The 19496-nt window shown below is 35.7% G+C and overlaps 1 protein-coding gene across 1 annotated transcript in view; it reads left to right on the forward strand.

Annotated features, from left to right (window-relative positions):
- Positions 1-19496, forward strand: part of TTC27 (tetratricopeptide repeat domain 27) — a 138114-nt gene that overhangs the window by 112867 nt on the left and 5751 nt on the right. Inside the window, exons 14-17 of the mRNA XM_009331099.1 lie at positions 4510-4608; positions 6376-6428; positions 10786-10951; positions 17138-17335. Of these exons, the coding sequence (XP_009329374.1) occupies positions 4510-4608; positions 6376-6428; positions 10786-10951; positions 17138-17335 (516 nt within the window). The remainder of the gene's footprint in view (positions 1-4509; positions 4609-6375; positions 6429-10785; positions 10952-17137; positions 17336-19496) is intronic.

Consider the following 19496-nt stretch of genomic DNA (forward strand, 5'->3'; position numbering starts at 1 on the left):
ATGAGATAAGTGATGCCAAAAAATGAGTAATTAAAAGGTACTCAGCTAGGATTTCACTCAACTACATCTCTTAGAATTTTATTGTAATTATTAACTCCAAAGACTAATTTTGCTCTGCAGGGTATAGATTGTTTCTAAACTAACATTGCTGTACTCCTAAGAGTATTGTACTGAAGAGTTTACTGGATTCTGAAAAAAAACCCCAAACCTATATGTATTTGCCATATGCAAATAGTAGAAATTGCTTTTAAAATGAAAAAAAGTTTCTTCAGATATATGATTTGGGTTTTCTTCTTTTTAAATGTTCAGCTATACGGTAATTAGGTTATCTTGGAACCATATTCCCGCTAACACAAGAGAATTGTTTAGACTTCCTTAAAGCATTTCATAATCATTTAGACTTACTAAAGACCTTCCTGGAAATTCCTGATGGCAAGTTTTAACAAAGAGTCCAAGCCTAAATTATCTTCCTTTGCTGGTCACTGTCTTCAGTTTTGAAAAGGATAAAAATTTACAGCACATTTTCATATGTTTTTCCAATCAGTAGCAACATTTGAACCTCTAGCCAACACACTTCTTTTTATTTCCAAAAAAGAACTTTAACCTAGTTCCACAAGCCTTGACAAAAGTCTTTTTTGAACTTCGGACAAAGTTTTCCTTATGTTACCTTTCAGTCAGTCAACTTCCTCAGAGCAGTTGTTACATCAGCCAGTGGCATCAGCAGATTTTGTGCCCTCCCCGATAAAAAGGGAATTCTTACCGCTCTTTCCACACACAATAGCTTAAGTCCATTCTTAAACGGTATCCTAAATATATTATTAAAGAGTCACTGTCCTTCTTATATTGTGGAAGAAATTCATGCTCCCTGTCCAGGGATGCTTAGGATGATTTTATCCTAAGGGATGATAAAATACCATTTCATTGCTATAGTAGATCAAAAGCAATGAACCTTGGTTTTTGTTTGTTTGGGTTTGGGTTTTGGGGTTTTTTTACACAGCTACCATGTTTTTCCATTTAAGCTGTCAGACTTGTTCTTTTGTAGCTTTCTCATTTGTCTAGCACACCAGCTTTTAAAGTATGTCCTCTTATTCTTAATAATCTCCTTTATTTTATCATCTTTATAATCTCCTTTATTAACTGTTATGATTATCTAGTCTTTTTAGAGCCTTTTTGAAAGACAATATGCAGTTGCTCCAAGCCTTGAAATGTCTTGTCTTTAAATGCTTCAAGTCTTCTGCAGACCTTTACTCTTCTAGCTGCCCCTTTTAGTTTTTAACACAGCTTTTCCATTTTAAGTAGCTCTTAAATTTAACATCCTCTGTATTACATGAGTTGCTTTTGTTCTTGAAGGGCTAGTGAATCTAGATACATTACAAAGTATCTTTTGTATAGTAACATTTTGAACCTGATCTTTCATACTGGTCAGGATCAAGGTAAGTACTGTCTTCTGACAAGCTTCTTTATATCTAAAAAATTTAGCCTTGGAATGGCATCCATTATGCTATTTGCTAAATCATGTTGAATAATTGAAATCTCCCTGTATTTTCTGAGACTTCTACTTTCACAGCCTTCTGATATCCCCCAGTATGTTACCTTCTCCATTTTAGTCAAGTATTCCAAGATACAGTCTTTATCCTGCTTTTTTACTGAGGCCTGAACTTTGAATCCATATCAGTTCTGCTGTTCGTTTATGCAGTCATTTTCCTTAAGGATTGAGACTGAAGTTTTCTTTAACATATAGTAATGTTCTTCCATCTGCGTGACCTATTCCATTTTCTGTATACTTTTTGCCTCTGTATCATAACATCTCAGCTCCTTAATTCCCACCCCAGAGACTCTTCATCTCACTCTTCTTGTCTGCTAAAGGATCCCTTTTGGACGCCTTTCCCAACCTTCTCCATCACGTCCAGCTCTCACATTTTTTCCGTTCACTTGAAACCTTCATACATAGTTCCTGCTAGGCAAAATATCTTGTTTCAAATTATTAAGAAAAAGAATTCTTTACCATTCTTTGCAGTCACTGTATGATTTTTCCTAGGTACCTGCTCATACAGCTTTTCTCCACAGAAGTAAAGAATTATTTTACTTTCTTCTTGTGCTGTAACTTTTCCTTGAGAAAGGAGTTGACAAACTTAAGCATTGGTAAGCCAGTTCCTGAGAGATGTAGCTGCTCACCATCAGCCTCAAAAAATTAAAATGGTGGAAGTTTCAGTCAAATCAGGTTCTGGAAGCACAAGCTCAGAAGTGAGACTGTGCTGCTGTTACTCATTAGAATTATAAAAAATGAAATTATGCTTTTTCTCTCACCCTTTACAGAAGCACCGTTAACTAGTATCCTGAGCTATAGAGTTGGAGCTAGCCTTCAATTTCATACTTGATCGGTCCGCGTCTCTACCCCTGCTTTTCATGTCCAGAAAGTTACTGATCTAGAAGGAAGAGAAAGGGGAGTTAACGAGGTAGCAGCCATGTGGGAGTGCTGGACTTCTGGAAACTTGATGGATAAAAGAGGCTTAAAAAACGGGATTGACTAAATGTTTATTTCCTATTAATTTTGCCCTCTGAGATTTGGAAAACATTGTTTTTCTTTGTGCACAGTTTTTTCTTCGAATGATGAGTTTAAAGATCATGAAAGGTGACAGGCTGACAATGCTGATAAGTAGATTTTCATGTTTGCCCAGGCCAGATGTAATTGGCAGTTCTGTCTTCACCTATTCATACATCCATGTGCTTTAAGGATCAGCAATCCCACGTACACCCCCAAATGCAGAAGGATATCTTTATTTATATCATGAAGACTGCCCACCAGGGTGCCAGATCTGACAGGGATGAGTGTCATACATTTGCATGCTGGGATCTAAGTTTTGAAGCAGATTAACTATGAACTCTATAGCAGGTAAGTCAGGTTAATCCAGTTGTAGCAGACATCTTGCTACTGATTTTAAGTTGGGACTCAGAGACAGAAAAATGAGTCTGATCTGGAGAGAACTGCAAAAATATCTGCTACAGAGTTTGCAATTAATCAGTAGAGATAGAAGCTCCTTGCATATGAACGAATGAACAGCTTTATCCTCAACCCTGTAAAATCCGTGATTTGCAAATGTTTCTTAATGTAATGTTTTTGTATTTAAATAGCCATTTGTTGTGCTTCTTGTGCATCTTTAGCCTTCTCAGTGGATAGAGCATGTGAAGCTGACAAGTCCTTGACTAGTGTAAGCACTACCTAGCAACAACTAAAACATCGGTGTGTTATCAACATTATTCTCATACTAAATCCAAAACACAGCACTATACTAGCTACTAGGAAGAAAATTAACTCTATCCCAGCCGAAACCAGGACACCATTATGGTTTCCTACAAAGAACCTGAGTTATCAGAATTGCTTGCTTCAAAACTAGTACCCAAAACACAAGAGGATATAAAGATTAATCAGACATCTTGAAAAATAATATGCTGTTGTGCAATATAAATTGAAGTTAATGTAACCTGTTTTTCCATCTTCCTCTTCCCAACCTTTTTCCCTTTCTCAAAAAATTTTCCATTAAAACCTATTTATGTTTCTTACCTCGGCATTTAGAATGGAGGAAGAGCTGAGCTTATTGCAGTAGGTAGTACTACCTGGAATGATTCTGCAGCACATTATAAAATGTTCTGTTTGATTTTGACTGCATACATTTAAACAGCATAACGCTGTCAGAAAATGTTCTGTGAATGTACTTGGGATTTAATACTTTTCTGAATGACAGAGCTTTTCTAAAAGGTAGTCCTGCTTAACTTGCAGCTCTTTGAGAATTAACCGTGTGGCAAATCAGGAACTTGCTATTGAAGAACTATGAGAATACATATTTAATTTGCTGTAATTTATGCCTATATCTGATATTATTTGAATCTGTGGTAGGTATTTGGATGTAACAACTAAAGATTTACAATGCAAGATTATTGAACTGGTAAAGTTCTGGTCTCTACTCAAGGCATTATGTAAGTGTATTTCTATCTCTAAACATTGCATTATAAGCTAGAGAAGACTGATATTCTGACAAGTAGAAAGAGCTATAATTTTGAAGTGTTCACGTTCAGTCATTAGAAATGTTTCTTGTAAAACCAATTTCCTTGAAATACATTTCCTAGTACTTAACCATTTGACCTAACTAATACTATAAAGTGAATGTGGATTTTTCACAAGTTAAAGCAAAATATGGAAACCTCTAAATAGCTATCACTTTCTTCTCTAAATGAAGATGTGATGTTAAAGACCACTTCACATATGGTTAAGTGATCTTTACATAGTCAACACCTTTGTTTATCCATATTTATTAAAAATTTGAACCTAAAGTTTTCCTATATTCTGCATACAGGATATTATTTATTCCAATGCAATACTATTACGACAGCTGAAAATCAGGTAAAACCAACAAGTGTAGTATGTGTTTGAGCATCCAGGCAAAATTATTTCTTTTGTGCAGAAATATGTATGTGTGTATATATATGTAATCATCCATTTTTTCTCTCCAGCTAGGTGTATGGTTTTCCTTGGGCTGCGCATACATTGCTTTAGAAGGCTACGAAGGTGCTGCCAAAGCATTTCAGCGCTGTGTGACATTGGAACCAGATGTATGTACTTTTCAACAAGTGATTCAGATGGCTTATCTGAAAGCAACAAGGATGTTTTCATTATAAACAAGCAAAGCAATAATGAAAAACTCGTTTAAATCTTAGCCCTTTGAATAAATTAAACTTGTGCATGAAGGATATATTTTTGTCATGAGGCATCATAAAAATGCTTGCCCAATACTTAACTTCATCCAAGTATGTGTGTGTGAATATTAAAATATGTTTGAGCAGAAATTCCTTCATGCTTGCATACATTGCTAAAACAGAGAAAAGGGAATGAGTAGACCATGAGGAGTGCTAAAGAGAGAGATAAAACAAAAAAATTAAATTAAAATACTTAGTCCTCTAAGGAATCAAATTCTCTTGAAAAAAAAAAAAGTCAAATAAGGGGTTGTATGACAGGTAAATTTGTAACTATATAGTTCATGAGCACAGGGAGAATGGAGCTTGTTAGCCAGTTTTTCAGGATGCACGCGGCAAGCATGCGTACAATATTGCCGTTTGAGTGTGACTGTGCATTGAGATAGCAGAGGAGTCAGCTGGATTACCTCTCAGGAATGTACTGGCAATACTTTTGTCAAAAGGCCTGACTGCCAGCATGTTGCTCACTTACAGTTAATGCGACCTACTTGATAGAAACTTTTCTCTTGGGGAAAAGAATGAGAGCACAGTGAAAGGTAACAGAGTATTCTTTTTCCTTTATTAATAAAATTAAATAACTTGGGGGAAAAAAATGTACATACAGGCAACCCTGTATTTAACTGGAATTTTTACTTTATATATAGATTTTTTTGTTTGTTTGTTTCAGTACAGTTGATTTACTTCCAAGTAGATACTAAAATTTTCACTTACCTGTCTGGGGCCTGTACTTGATTGTATTCATATGAACAAGCCAACTAACTTCTCAGTGGGTTAAGTGGTATTTCTTTTGTGAGTAAAGGATGCTGGGCTGGCTCTTAGTTATGGAGGTGAAAGCTATCTTTATACAATGGTCTGCAGCAATGTAATGACCGTTTTCATGAATTAAGCCTCAAAAAAGTTTCCCAACATGATTTAAATGCTCCTTAAGCCTGAGGATAGCCTTCAGTACCAGAGTACATTTCATTGCGGTAACCAGTCTGTTCCTCAAATTTATACTAGTTGTCACTTTGCTGAATTCAGTGGTGCAGCTTCAAATTTACAGCAGCATAAGGCGATGGGCAAGAATCATCTCTGTATATGGCTCTGCCGGTTTTACCAGAGGAAAGGTTGTCTGAGCACTCCGTAATCCTTTTCAGCTAAAACAGTTGATAAACACTGTTGGAACTAATCCTGTTAGTTTTGCCTGAGGTCCATTAGGGGACATTCAGATAATTTTTTCCACTAACAGAGCGGTGCAGGTAAGTAGCTTCCAGGTAGTGAGAAGTGATGAGCTGCTGGGAGCACTGACCTCTCCAGCCATCCCAGCTAGATCCAGAAGAGGATGCCTGTTTACAGTTTAAACTGAAGGCAAGTGCTGACTTAGTGTATTCCAACCAGAAGGCAGTTAATTGATATTTACATACCTGATTGTTGCTGTAGTCAGTAATGTTTATTTATGTGTTTCTATTTTAAAATCATATTTTCTATTTCAATGTAATATTTTTACTGCCGTGTAGAAAACATTTGTTAATATGCATGATTAGCAAAATCGATGCTATTTCACAGTAGTTTTATTTACATATTTTTATGAAGTAAGCATAATATAAGTGAATAATTTTTTTGGTACTTCTCCTTTTATCATTACAGAATGCTGAGGCCTGGAACAATTTATCAACTGCTTATATCAGATTAAAACAGAAGTAAGTACTTCAAAAGGATTAGAAGATACTGCTTCCAAAGTAAATAGTTGGGATTTCCTTTTTTTGTCATTGAGTTTTTTATTCTTATAATGTGGTTACCTCATATTTTGTAATTCTTATGCCTTCAGTTCTCTCTCCCAGGTTCGATCATTGATAACTTACTTCATTTTGAAGGAAATAGTTTCATAAGCTTTATAAAAGTAGCAACCTCTCACCCTACACTTTTTTCATGTTACAAGTATTTATGATGTAGTAAGTACAACCAGTGCAAAACATTCGTATTAAAGTTGGAAACTAATTTGACTATGAAGTTAAAAAGATATGTCCATTTCAAGCAAACTGTGTATTCAGACCTATGTCAATTCATACTGCTTTAATCTCAGTAGATTTAAGGGAAAAACAGGCAGTTTATTTTTCGTATTACGAAAGCAGATGGAGATCTCCACACATAATAGCTCGCTTGTTCTTTTCCCTCCAAATTAACCATTAGTACAAGAAGCTTTGACCTAAATGGACTGCCTTTCTTGTTCTGTATTTCAACTCAATGTAATAAAAGTAATGTAAATGTAAACTCAATGTCTTGTAGACACAGAACACCTGAAAGAACTTAATATTTAAGAAGAATTTTCACATTATAACTTGTCCCCAAAGAATGAAACAAAAGAGTAAGATAATTTTTTTTAAAACCTTACTCAAAATCTGACATCAATTTATACAGTTATGCAGTCAGGAGACAAACTAAAAAAGAGAAAAAGAATATTAAATTTATATAAAAGGGTAAATTGATAAACATACGAAGGAAATGTGGGAAGTAATAAATGAATTCAAGAGATGGTTTGATATGCTAATGGGAGCAGGAGGGAAGAGAAAATGAAGGTTGGAATAACTACTCAAGACTAAAAAGTAACAGAAATCAAGAGCTTTTAACTTTTCAATAGTTCCTTTCATCTTCAGCAGTGCCTTGAGAATGCCCAATTTATTGTCTTAGACTGTGTGTGATAGATTGCTCCTTCTTTTGCATAAAGTTCAAAAGGGTATATCAGATGCTCAGTGCCCAATTTATTGTCTTAGACTGTGTGTGATAGATTGCTCTTTCTTTTGCATAAAGTTCAAAAGGGCATGTCAGATGCTCAGCGTACTGGCTTATGCTTGTTTCATAAAAGTGTCTTTAATCAAAATAATTTTTCTGTCTGTTCATCTACTACAAGGCTGAGAAACTACTGAGTGATTAGTTTCACTTTATTGGTTTAATTTTCTTATTGTTAATCTACTCTTGTGATTTAACATGCTAAATACATACAAAACTTGTAGACCTATTTGATATTGTATCAAAAGCAGTAAAGGGGGGCATGTTTCTGAGCTTTTTTCCCCCAGGAATCACAAGGCAGAGGAATACATGTACAGGAAATCTTAAGTCAGTATTACATGCTGATAGCTGAGTGTGGCCTGTGTTTGCTGTGGAATAGCAACTCCTTTGATTATTTGTGTAGTCACTTATAGATCAAGACTGTGTGTGAATTAGTTTAACCCACTCTCAAAACAGAGGATATCTGTAGTAGTACACTTCAGTATAATTTATTTTGGGGGGCCAAGCGGTGGTGAAAGTGTAAATTCTTATTTTTCAAGCCTGCTAGCAAAAAAAAAATAGTGGGGGGAAGGATTAAAAAAAGGAAAACAAAAATAAAATATTTAAGTTAATTGTTTTCTTTTGCTCCCTCATCAAAATCAAGCTTTACTCCAGCCAGGCTCTTAAATCAGTCCCACCCAAGGATTGTGCATTTGGGTAAGGCTTAGCAGAGTCTCATTCAACAGACAAATATAAAATGTGACTTTTTGCAAAGTGTATGCAAACAACTTGCTGACACCCAAATGAAAGGGGTTTTGTTGTTTTTTGGGTTTGTTTGTTTTTAAGAGTCCACAAGTTTTGTGTATTCTGAATTGCCTCCAGAAAAATTAATTGTGATGAAAACAGACTCTACTCTTTGGTTTACCAGAAAAACTTCTCTGGGTGCCAGGAGGCCTTTGAAATCTAGATCTCCTATTTCTCAGAACAAACTGGGACTGGCCCTCTGCCCTTTGGGTGAAAGATTCCTGGTTTCCAAGACAGAGTGATGCACTGGTACTGCCTACTGTTTCCTGTTTGGATATGAATTGGTTTAACTGTTGCCCTGGTTAAGGATAGTCCATCATTATATGATTTATTAAATACATAGGGGATTTGTTTTGACAACCTAGAGGACTTTATTAGCGTAGCAAGAGTGATGATTTGAGGAATATGATTTCCATCCCATCCCTCTGGTATCTTGTCTACATTTCACAGTTCCATCTGATTTGCATCTGCACTCCTGATAATTTATTAACTTTTTTGAGAAGGTGGGGGAGATCATACAGGCTAATCCTGCAGATGTTGAAGAGCAGTTTCAGAAACAGTTTCTCAAGGTGATTGGGGTACATCAGTCAGCCAGAGCATCTTCCAGCCTGTCAGAGAGCTGTAGTAGATCCCAGCTTCCATTGTAGCAAAATCCACAGAGGAAGGAGCAGGTCTCTGTTCTTTTCTAATATAATCTATCAAAATCAGGGTCTGAAATTCCTTACTAGGACTGTTAACAGTAGAGGAGACCCAACTGTTAGTACATTTACTCGGCAACATCACATATGTCAGAAAAGAGAGAAAAGGGGAGTGAACATGGGAAAACCCTGCCCGCGGACTGTTCTGCCGTAGCTATGCCAAATGACCTGTTTTCCTTCAATAATTTTGCTCTATCAGTCAGCTCTCTTTGAGTGTATTTGGTAACTCTTTTAATACTATGGGCTTAGATTGGCAGTTATTTACATTTTTCCCCGACCCAGCCATTCCAAACCTTTAATGGCCTGATCCACTAGTTAGATATTCCTTTTTCCTGGCTGGGATATTTACACTCTCTTGGACCCTCTTTTTGAAACTCAACCACAAATTCTTTGAGCTGTCTTTCTTTAGAGACAGCACTTCTAGCAACTTACTCAAGCAATAGAGCAAGTGAACAGCAAATTTTGATAACAAACCATCTTTATATGGTCTTTATTAAGAAGAGATTTATTGTCATACCTCCCCAAAGAAGATTTTTACCAGCCTGGGAAAACTGTTTCAAGTTTTCATTTAAAGGAATTTATTCCTTTGTGTTTTTTCTACATATCGTGACTGTCCAGCTGAGAGTAAGTTTCAGTCTCTTAAAGTCCTAAGAACCATATCATTGTGATTCTCTAGCAAAGCTTTTTTAAAAATTTATTGAAACTTTTGGCAGTACGTTTAAAGCTTTAAACAGTGGGCACCCAGACCTTACCAGCATATGCTTCAGATTGCATTAAGACTTCTTACTCCTTCTGCCTCCTCTCTGGCAGCATTGGCTGCATGTTGTATAGGAGGTCATACCTCTGTAAACTGTAGGTCAGCTGCTTTCAGCCCATATTCTTGATTTGGCCAAACTGTCTTATGGTCCTTACCAGAGGATGCCATTACTTCTCTCCTTGAGTAAGGGAATGGTAAAGAGTTGCCTGCAGTGGATCCATATGAAAAAATAAAGATGCTTCCTGACTTGACAGTGACAGGAATATATTACTTGACAGTAATATAGGAATTATGCTGTCCACCTTTGTTCCACAACACTTTCTCCTGCCACTACGAGATGGTTCACTGGGCAGCACCTTTGGTGAAGGACCCTAGTAGTCACTGTGACACATTTGTACTGAGCAGTGTAGTGTCAGGCAACAGAGAGTGTAAGTAAAGCTGCCGGTTGATATAAGAAAAAAATGGTTTAAAATGCTGGGCTTCTGTGCAATCGGTATGCATGTTTACCATGTGCAAATGTTTAAAATAAATCACAAAAAGCTGTTATTGTTAAATAACCTTCCTTTGTGTGATGAAATGAGTCAGTATCATTCTGCATCTGCCATGAACTCAGTAATTTTTAATTTTTTAATGTGTGTTACAACTGCGGCATGAGTAAGATTGTTTTCTCATGGTTCCAGTTAAAAATTCAGAAAAGAAAATATTAACATAGATGGCACACTTATAATGAATTTTTGCCAAAATGTAATTATGAGAGCTAACGTAGAAATTACCTAGTTCAGACTCTACAGAGTATACTGTGGAGTGAACTGATAGAAAGTAATTCTATCAGTAAGAGAGATTAAGGAATTATCAGTATTGTAAATTATGAATAATAACTTCTCCATTACAGTGTTTTCTAAACCTGATTTTTTAAATAAAATATAGCTTTTTAGTTAATACAATGCCAACTGATTTTAATATAGAAATCTTCTATATTAAATCTTTAATACAGAATCTTCTTTTCTATTCTTCTTTTTTATTATCGACTAGAATCAAAGCATTTCGAACCCTCCAAGAAGCTCTCAAGTGCAACTATGAGCACTGGCAAATATGGGAGAACTATCTTCTCACCAGTACAGATATTGGAGAGTTTTCAGAAGCAATTAAAGCTTATCACCGGCTCATGGACTTAAGAGAAAAGTACAAGGATACACAGGTGGGGAAGCTTTCATGCTAAATCATCCTATATGTTCATTAATTTTTCTTGTGAGACAGAGAGAGATTTCCACTGATAATAGTATCAGTAATGATAGTACACATACCAGTGAAGTTATGTAGGCAAGCCATTTAATTTTTTGAGATCTGGACTGTAAGACTAAGTATTTAAAATAAAAATGGACAAAAAGTAAAACTTTTGTATCCAGATTGCCTCAGACTTTGTGGAAGGACAAATACGAGCCTTGCAGTTTTAAGATCTATTCTTAAATAAAACACAATGCATAACCCCATCTTTCCATATTGTTCCTGCATATCTTAGTATCAGAAATAATACAAATTATTTAGTTTAAAGAAAGGTAAGCTTTTCCCATGTGTTTGAAAATTCTACAAATGAGCCTTTGAAAGTGAATTATGTTTCATAGATTGAATGCGTTATAGTCAGAACATTGATTCTTGATAATTGGAACAAAGAAGAATAAAGGAGGTATTTTGCTCACCTTTCGCTGTAGTTCAGTTAAGTTCAGTTAACTTCTATGTTTGTACATGTACACTCTGGATAAAATCCGGAGAGCCTCCCAGCTTCAGCTGGGATGTTACGTTGCCTAAAACCAGGTCCTGATCCAAGCAGGGTTCTGTATACTCAGTGAAAATAGCAAGGTGAATCTGAAAAGCAAGCCAAAGAATCCTGTAAGCAGAGTAGTGAAACACCTCCAAAAGCCTTTGCAAAATTAATGGATCTGGTTGAACAGCTTATGAGCTGTTCTTAGGGAGTTTGTGTGTAGTACCAGGGTAAGAGGACCCAGCTGCTGCTGGTCATTGATACCAGGAGTATGTTTCTTCTTATCCCATAAAATGATTAAAAGTAGCTTTCCTGGATCGTGGGAGTTTGAGTCCAGTGATAAGGAGAGAGAACAGATAGAATTAGTTATGGTTGTGGAAACATCTCATTTGTTCATGGGGGGCAGGGATGTTAAAAACTTTTTTCAGATTACTTTTTAATAACAAATCATATGTGAGTACAATACTTACTACTATAAAGACATCCATGCACAGGGTAACATTCTGAATGAATAAAATCTTTTGGGTTTGATATGGGCTGAACATTAAAAGGTATCAAACTCTCTTTGCACTAACAAGTATCTATGGAAAATAATCTTATTTATGGAAAAGATTAGTGTGTTTGGCAGCTACAGTATTGTGATACTGGTGGGGCCTGCGTGTTTACTCATGGAATATCTTGTAGATGGCTGGCTTTTTTTAATGAATTTTTTTCTCAGTTGTTAATTTAAATAACATTTTTAGGGGTGATCTACTGTATTATTTTAGTCAGATTGACAGCTGACCAGGAATAGAACTTTCTACATGTATTTGTCCATTTTAGGTATTTTGAGATGATACAGAATCCTATTAGTGTGTTTTGTCAAATTTTATGTAGGATATTGTATTAAAATATTTGGGGATATTGCTAAAATATTTCTATTTTTGTTGTATAACTCTTTTTTCATCTTGTTCTCATAAACTTTTATCATTTTTACAGAAGTATATATATGCTATGTATCCTAAATTTTTTTTTTGCGTCCTAATTTTAACTTTGGCTTCTGATATGTAAAGTGCTTTATGGGTTTCATCATAACTTCTAATACAGTTTCCTCAATTAGAAGGATTTTACTAGTTGGCCAAGAAAAACCTCAGAGCCTGATTAAAGAATTTCAGAAAGGCTTTAATCAATAATCTTACAAGGAAGAGAAGAGTATTCCCATAGCAAAACAAAAAAAAGCACATAAAACTAAAAGCTTCTGCTGAGATTGTTTACAAAGCTCACCATTAATTTCTGAGCCTCTCCCATTTGCCAGCTGGCCTGTTTTAAATAGAGATGCTCTATAACGCTCTTGTGCAATTGTATTTTAAAAAAGTAAAATCATGAACATGAGTAAGTGGAAGCATACACTTCTGTTTCCATGCAACGTAGTATGATCTTCTCTCAGGTTATATTTAGTATTTGTAGTTGTCGTAGATTTTAATAGATAGACTACTAAGATAGATGATATAGTGGTGAGAAGAAGGTAGGAATTTAAAAATCCAGAAAAATAGATATGCTTGGGACTGGAAGAAACAAGTTGAGTCATTGATTCCAGTTCTTTGTGAAAACAGAAAGCCAATCACCAATCACTTTTAGCGTAATTGTTGTTGCAGAATACCCCTTGTGAGACTGAATGCATCAATTAAGAGTGTGCAATTGAATATATAATTTGAAACGTCCTTGGTTTGTGTAGTTACATCAGATTATTAAATTTTATTTCAGCATAGTATGAAGTCATATTTGTAAATCACTAATTTCTTCTAATAACAGTAAGGCATTCATATCTTCATCTGTGACAGGCCATTGCTGTCTTTTTGTGCCAGACTTCTGAGTATAGAATGTAGCTTTGGGAAATTGCTTCTAAGCTATTCTAGTTATTTAACGATGTCATCCTTGTGGCAAAGGTCTGAGATCAGGACATCATGAGGCTTGAAGATATGTATGTACAGATTCTGCAGACAGAATTGTACAAGGAAAAGCTGAAGGGCTCTTTATAAAAGAACAACAATGCAATAAAAGATTACAGCAAAGGACATACTTTCAAAAGTCTCAGTTTCCTAGTATTCCCCTTAAACGTTATAAGCATGCTTTTTTACCTTCCTTCCTTACTGGTTCTTAAAATTCTTCGCATTTCCATATTCCTTTTAATGTTCATGAACCTACTGAGAAATATACCTTGAAAACCTTTAATATAGGTGTGATGTAATAAAAGGTAAAGGCTCACTGAATTATCTGTAGTTTCAGCTCGTAGATCAGTCACTAAAAAGGACCTGAGGAGAAAGCCTTACCTGTTGTAATCATCAATTTAGCTTCTGAATTATTAGTCTGAAGTGGTAAATATACCTGAAAGATTTCTGCAACTGCTAATCACGCTACTTTGCACCACGTGCATGTTTATGGAAGCAAGCAATCTTTTTTACTTGGAAAGCTGCAGGTCTGTGAATAACAAAGTTATTTTGTGGGTGGAAAAGCTGTTTTGCTACATTGCTTTCAGAAACCAGATCCTCATCCTGTGCTGTCAAAGAATATGAATTCAGAAGTATGGACAAATGGTTCCTCCATGCAATTCTGTGCTCTTGAGAATCTGGCAAAGTTTTTCTGTTACCCTTTCCATCAAATATCATCCTCATTTCAGCGGTTCGTATTGCCGGACTGTTTCTAACAAAAGACTGCAAGAGCATGTTCCAAGGGGATGTTGAGGAGCAAGGGTAGGAATTAATACTTTCTGGAGCTCTTTCTTTTAACTAGCTCACTAATGACAATTGTCTTTCTTTTAAAGCTTTAATTTGGGAGGGGCATAGGGAGAGCTCATAGACTGCAGATTTGTCATTTTGGATCTGGTATCCGAGGGTTCTCTTCTTACTTGAGCACTGTCAAGTTTGATTAGAATCATAGAATCATAGTATTAGTGAAGCTTCTAAAAAAGGTTTGACCAAGTGAATTTTTTTATTAAAGGTGCTGTTTGGAGAACAGTTGTGAAAGGAGATTAACTGATAGCAATCACAGCATTTAAAAATGATTGGGTTTGTTTCTAAGGCTTTGTCCAATGGTGGGGTTTTTTCAGTTTTTAGTAAACACACATTATTCGCAAAAGCAAAGGAGAAGCGATGGTGTGATGTCATACTAAACACAAACTCTCTGCACAGTGGTCATACAGAGCCCAGTTCATTAAAAGAGGCTTTTTTTTTTTAAAAAAAAAAAAGCTCTACTGCTTGTGTGGGAACCTGGGCAGCAGAGTATTGCTTTAGTAGTTTAGTATGTATGGCAGTTTAAAATCTCTCAAAGATATAAATTAAAATTTAACACTTAAGACAACCGTCTAAAATGGAAAGCTCTGTTAGACTGCTAATACTTTTTGATGATTAGCACAATTCACTTGCAATTTGAAATAGCTTCATTTAACAACTGGGCACAGCCAAGTAGCGTTAATGATTCATTACTGTTTAATGGACCCTTTAATCTGGGCTTTCACACTAGTTTTATTTTAACTGCTATAGTGCTAAAGCTTACATGATGAATTACAAAAAAAGGAGAGAGATTATTATGATGAAAGTGTAAGCAAAGCCTGAACTCTGTGGGAATATTGGTAATTTTTCAGTTGCTAAATCCTACTGACTGAGGAAACTGTTTTTTTTTCATGTGCAAACAAAATATCATTGGCTTTAAAACTGTTGATAACTGTACATGATATTCATGTGAACTTTTTGGACTTTGAGTAACAATTTTATTAAACTGAGAAATGGATTGAGAAGTCATACATGTATGTATGAATCCTCAGAACCAGTTCTAGTTCCTTTTCAAAAGAGAACATACTTTAATGTTTCTTCTTAAACCTCTTTTATGTTTTTTTTATTACAGTGCTGTAGTAATGGAAATTTCAATACTTGCTGGTATTTTTCTAGGAAATCATTACAGAAGACCTGATTCATTTAATGCTGGGTTTTAGTCCCTTAGATTCCAAATCATGAATGCAATATGAATTTCAGAACTTTTTGACTATTAATAGTTGATCATATTTTCTATTATCTTAAGTGAAAATCCGAGCTCTTTAACAGAAAAGAAAAGAAAGAAGAGTGTTGTATCATTTTATAAGGGCTATACTGTTACAGTTTGGGGGGGAGGAGGGGGCAGCTGTTTAGCTGATGTTCAGATGCTATTAGGATTTCATATTGATTCTGAAAAGATACCAGGGAGATGTATAATTTTTTTTCACTTTTTCTGTTACATAGATTTATTTCATAACATCATCGGCCATTTTGATTTACTGGGGTTTTTTTGCCAAAGATTTCTGATATATTATGTGATAAAACTCAGTAATTAATTCTTGGGATGCTTATTAATTGAGCCATTCTATAGAAGAAAAGTTGTTTTAGGAAAATGACATATCACAAATACTAAATTGCGTATGTTTTTAGTTTAAGTGTAATATACTTTGATACTGTCATAATTTTTGCATTACTTTCTGCTAGTGAACTACATCTTGGTTTGTGAGGATGCACCTCTGTCCTACTTTTACTAGAGTAGTGGTATATTTGTGTGGTTTGGGGCTATTCACAGATCATCTTTGAAATTGGTTGTATTACTGTCTTGATATTAATAGTGCTATTAATGTGATTTCATTGTAAGTATTAATACCACATGGACAAAAATGTTGAAGCATTAAAGTTGCCACATGATAGCCTCACAAGTTAGGAAGTACCAGCATGAAGGTGTTTGTATACCCTTTACTGGCCTATCTTGAATGCAAGCCTTATGAGACTTCCATTTTGGTTTTATTGTTATTTCTTCCCCAGTCTCTGTATCTCATGCACTACACAGAACAGGTAGTTCTCACTTAATAACCCACAGCTTTCCTGGGTTTTATTTTCTTCTAATTCACCATATGATCCAATGTCTTAATTTACATTTGCCGTTTCTCATTTTTATTGAGAAGGAACTGAGGCACAGCGAAACTGTTTTCTAGCATCCAGTTTGGGACACAAAGGCTCATGGTTTTTTTTCTGGGACGCTTGGTGTTACGTAGCATTTCGTACATGCAAAGCCCAGCTCCCACTGAGTTCACGAGCAGCTGCACGTGCTCAGCATTTCTGCAGGTCAGATCCCACATTCTCAAGCCAGTGACTCAGAAAGTACCACCATTAAATGAGTATTGTAAAACGTTTGATTGAACTGACTTGACTAGTAATTCACCAGAAGTGCATGAAACACAGTTTCCCAAGGTAGCATTCAGTTGCCTTCCAGTCTCCATCTCATCCACTATACATCTTTCGGTTTCTGTGGGTAGTTAAATAGAGGTCCTGTAAACAACAGTGTTTTCCGTTACCTGAATTAATCTGGTTCAGCCTGTTTACTGATCTTTTTATAATGGTATTATAAGGTGAAAATATATTTAGGATACTGTCACAATTTCCTGTACCATTCTCTTTCACACTAGCCTGTCCTGGCAACCCAAATTTCTGTCTTAGCTCTTTGGCCTCTTTATCTCCACCAACCATAGAAACGTGGGGAGGTTGAAATTAGTAAAACCAAAAATTACATATATCATTATATATACTGATGTTGATTTGAGTTGAAATAAAACCTCTTTCCTGCTGCTTTTTTAAGGTGCTAGCTATTCTGGTCAGAGCGGTAGTAGATGGTATGGCAGATCGCACTGGAGAGGTAGCAAGTGGATTGAAGGGGAAATTGCAAGAGCTCTTGGGCAGAGTGACTTCACGAGTGACAAATGATGGGGAGATCTGGAGACTTTATGCCCGACTTTATGGAAATGGACAGAATGATAGTGGTGAAGATATTGAAAAGGTAAATGTGTTGTGAGGTATACGTTTTTATGGATACACGCTTCTGGTACAAACCTTCTGTTCTCTAACAAACTATAGTGCTATAGTAAGACATGCTCTTGTTCCAGACATGTTTGGCTTCAGTGTTTCTATAAGATTATTTTGTGCTTTTCATGTTCCTACTGTATACATTTTTATTATCTAACAGGAGCAAGATGTTTTACGTCAGTTTTTGTGGATTTTTAAAAAATACCCCTCTCTTATCAGTATTTCATTTTAAAACATCCTATCACAGTATATGTGCATTGTCTTGGATTTGTATTCTGAAACTTTTCTTGGCAGCAATCTAATGGCTATAATCTAATGGTGGTGTTTTGGTTTTTTTTAAATTGGAATCGTTGATTCTGAAGACAAGATATTGCAGCTTCTTGAAAAAAGTGGATCTTTACGGCATGATCCAGTGGCATCATAAGCCATCTATATTCTTCTATGCAATCACTAAGGGAAAATGCATTTAAGATCGTCTTTACCACAATTGGAGTTCCCAGAGTAAAAGTGCTTTGTCCTTACTTAGCTTAAAATGGAATTAAATAATGCTATTTAATTCTTAATCCGTTGAACCATTGGTTTCTCTTTACCCGTCTCTGGTTTTGCTACGTTAACTTCCATCTCTTGTTCCTATCACTTCCCAGGTAATCGAGTTGATTGCATTTCCAAAATAACTACTCTGTGCTGCTAGAAGTGCTTACTTTGTTATATGGTGAAGTGTGCTTTGCATTTGGTATTAACTTTCCAAAACTCAAATGGCCTTGCACACTCCAAAAATACTTACGGGTTATCAGATCTTCACTGAAGCTGAAAATACACAAGGTCAGCTATTCAGTATGTGTTTCCTAATGGGGATATGCTTTTGGCCTGGGCAAAAATGTCAGGCTGGAGGATTGCTTGTTGCTTGATGTCAAGCATATTGTGCAGATGGTCGGGCCTACAAATTGTATGCCTGTGGAGTTAAACTTATAATTATTTGGGCCTTGCTCATTGTCTTGCTCTTTACGCTTTGCCCTGTGAAATGCCTTGCTTAGTCATTGCCAGTGTCCATTATACCTCCAGTTCCTCCCTTTTTTCCTTCCCTATTTTTCTTTACAGCTGAACAATAAAAGGGATTTGGCCTATTTAGAATTCAGAAATACAGACACTGCAATATCCTGTAATATATCCTCAAATTCTTACTCAGACATGCAAAGTAGCAGAGGCCCTGTCTATACTATAAATGTAATCATTTCAGAATCTGGTTATATCACAGTATGTTTCACTAACCCAGTTAAAAACATGGTTTCAATTTGTAGAGCAGACAGGACTTTAACTGTGTTTCCTAATCAGACTGGTTATGGAACATGCTTATGGTCTAGCTTGCCCTGCAAAATGGAATGATGTTTATAAATACTTAAGGTATGCTTACATGTGTATCCAAGTATCATGGTATGATGGTACCGTAGATAGATCATGAAAAAGCAAAACTGCCTACAGCCACAGCATATATTAATTTACAGTGTAAAAATTAATTTACAATACACTGGATAATTACTGGTAGCTTTTCTGATATCATATTATAAAGTGAAAATGTTAAAACCAGTGTTTATTGGCTTCACTGCCACAAGCACCATCATGTGTCAGTCAGATATTAAGTGAATATAACTCTCTGTAGAAAAATTCCAGATGTATCGTTGCAGTTTTCCCACCCACATTTATTATGCAAAAGGTCAATGAATTCTGAAAGGGCATTATTTACTGTATTGTGGCATCATAGGACAAAGAGATGGGAACAGATCTATCATAGTGTCATGTACCTCCTTACAAATGTAGGGTTTGACCTTTATTCCATAATATAATACCTTATTTAGTGCAGATTTAATTATATTTAACCAATTTTGTTCCTAACATTGCATTTGAAAGAACAACTTTGTATGTCTGGCTATTGTAAAGGGTGGGTGGGTTGGCTGGTTTTTTTATTTTTCTGCTCTGCTGCTGTATCTGATGCCATGAATCACTAGAGTCTACAGTTACAATTCACAACAGTGCTTTGTAAATTGAATCAAAGTCAGGCAGGGTTTACAAGTTAGGAGTGTAAAACTATTGAAGTGTTGGGTTTGTGGGTTTTTTTCTTTAGCTTAGCATGTATTTAC

The sequence above is a fragment of the Pygoscelis adeliae genome, unplaced genomic scaffold (assembly GCF_000699105.1).
Source record: "Pygoscelis adeliae isolate BGI_AS28 unplaced genomic scaffold, ASM69910v1 Scaffold218, whole genome shotgun sequence".
In the NCBI taxonomy this organism is placed as follows: Eukaryota; Metazoa; Chordata; class Aves; order Sphenisciformes; family Spheniscidae; genus Pygoscelis; species Pygoscelis adeliae.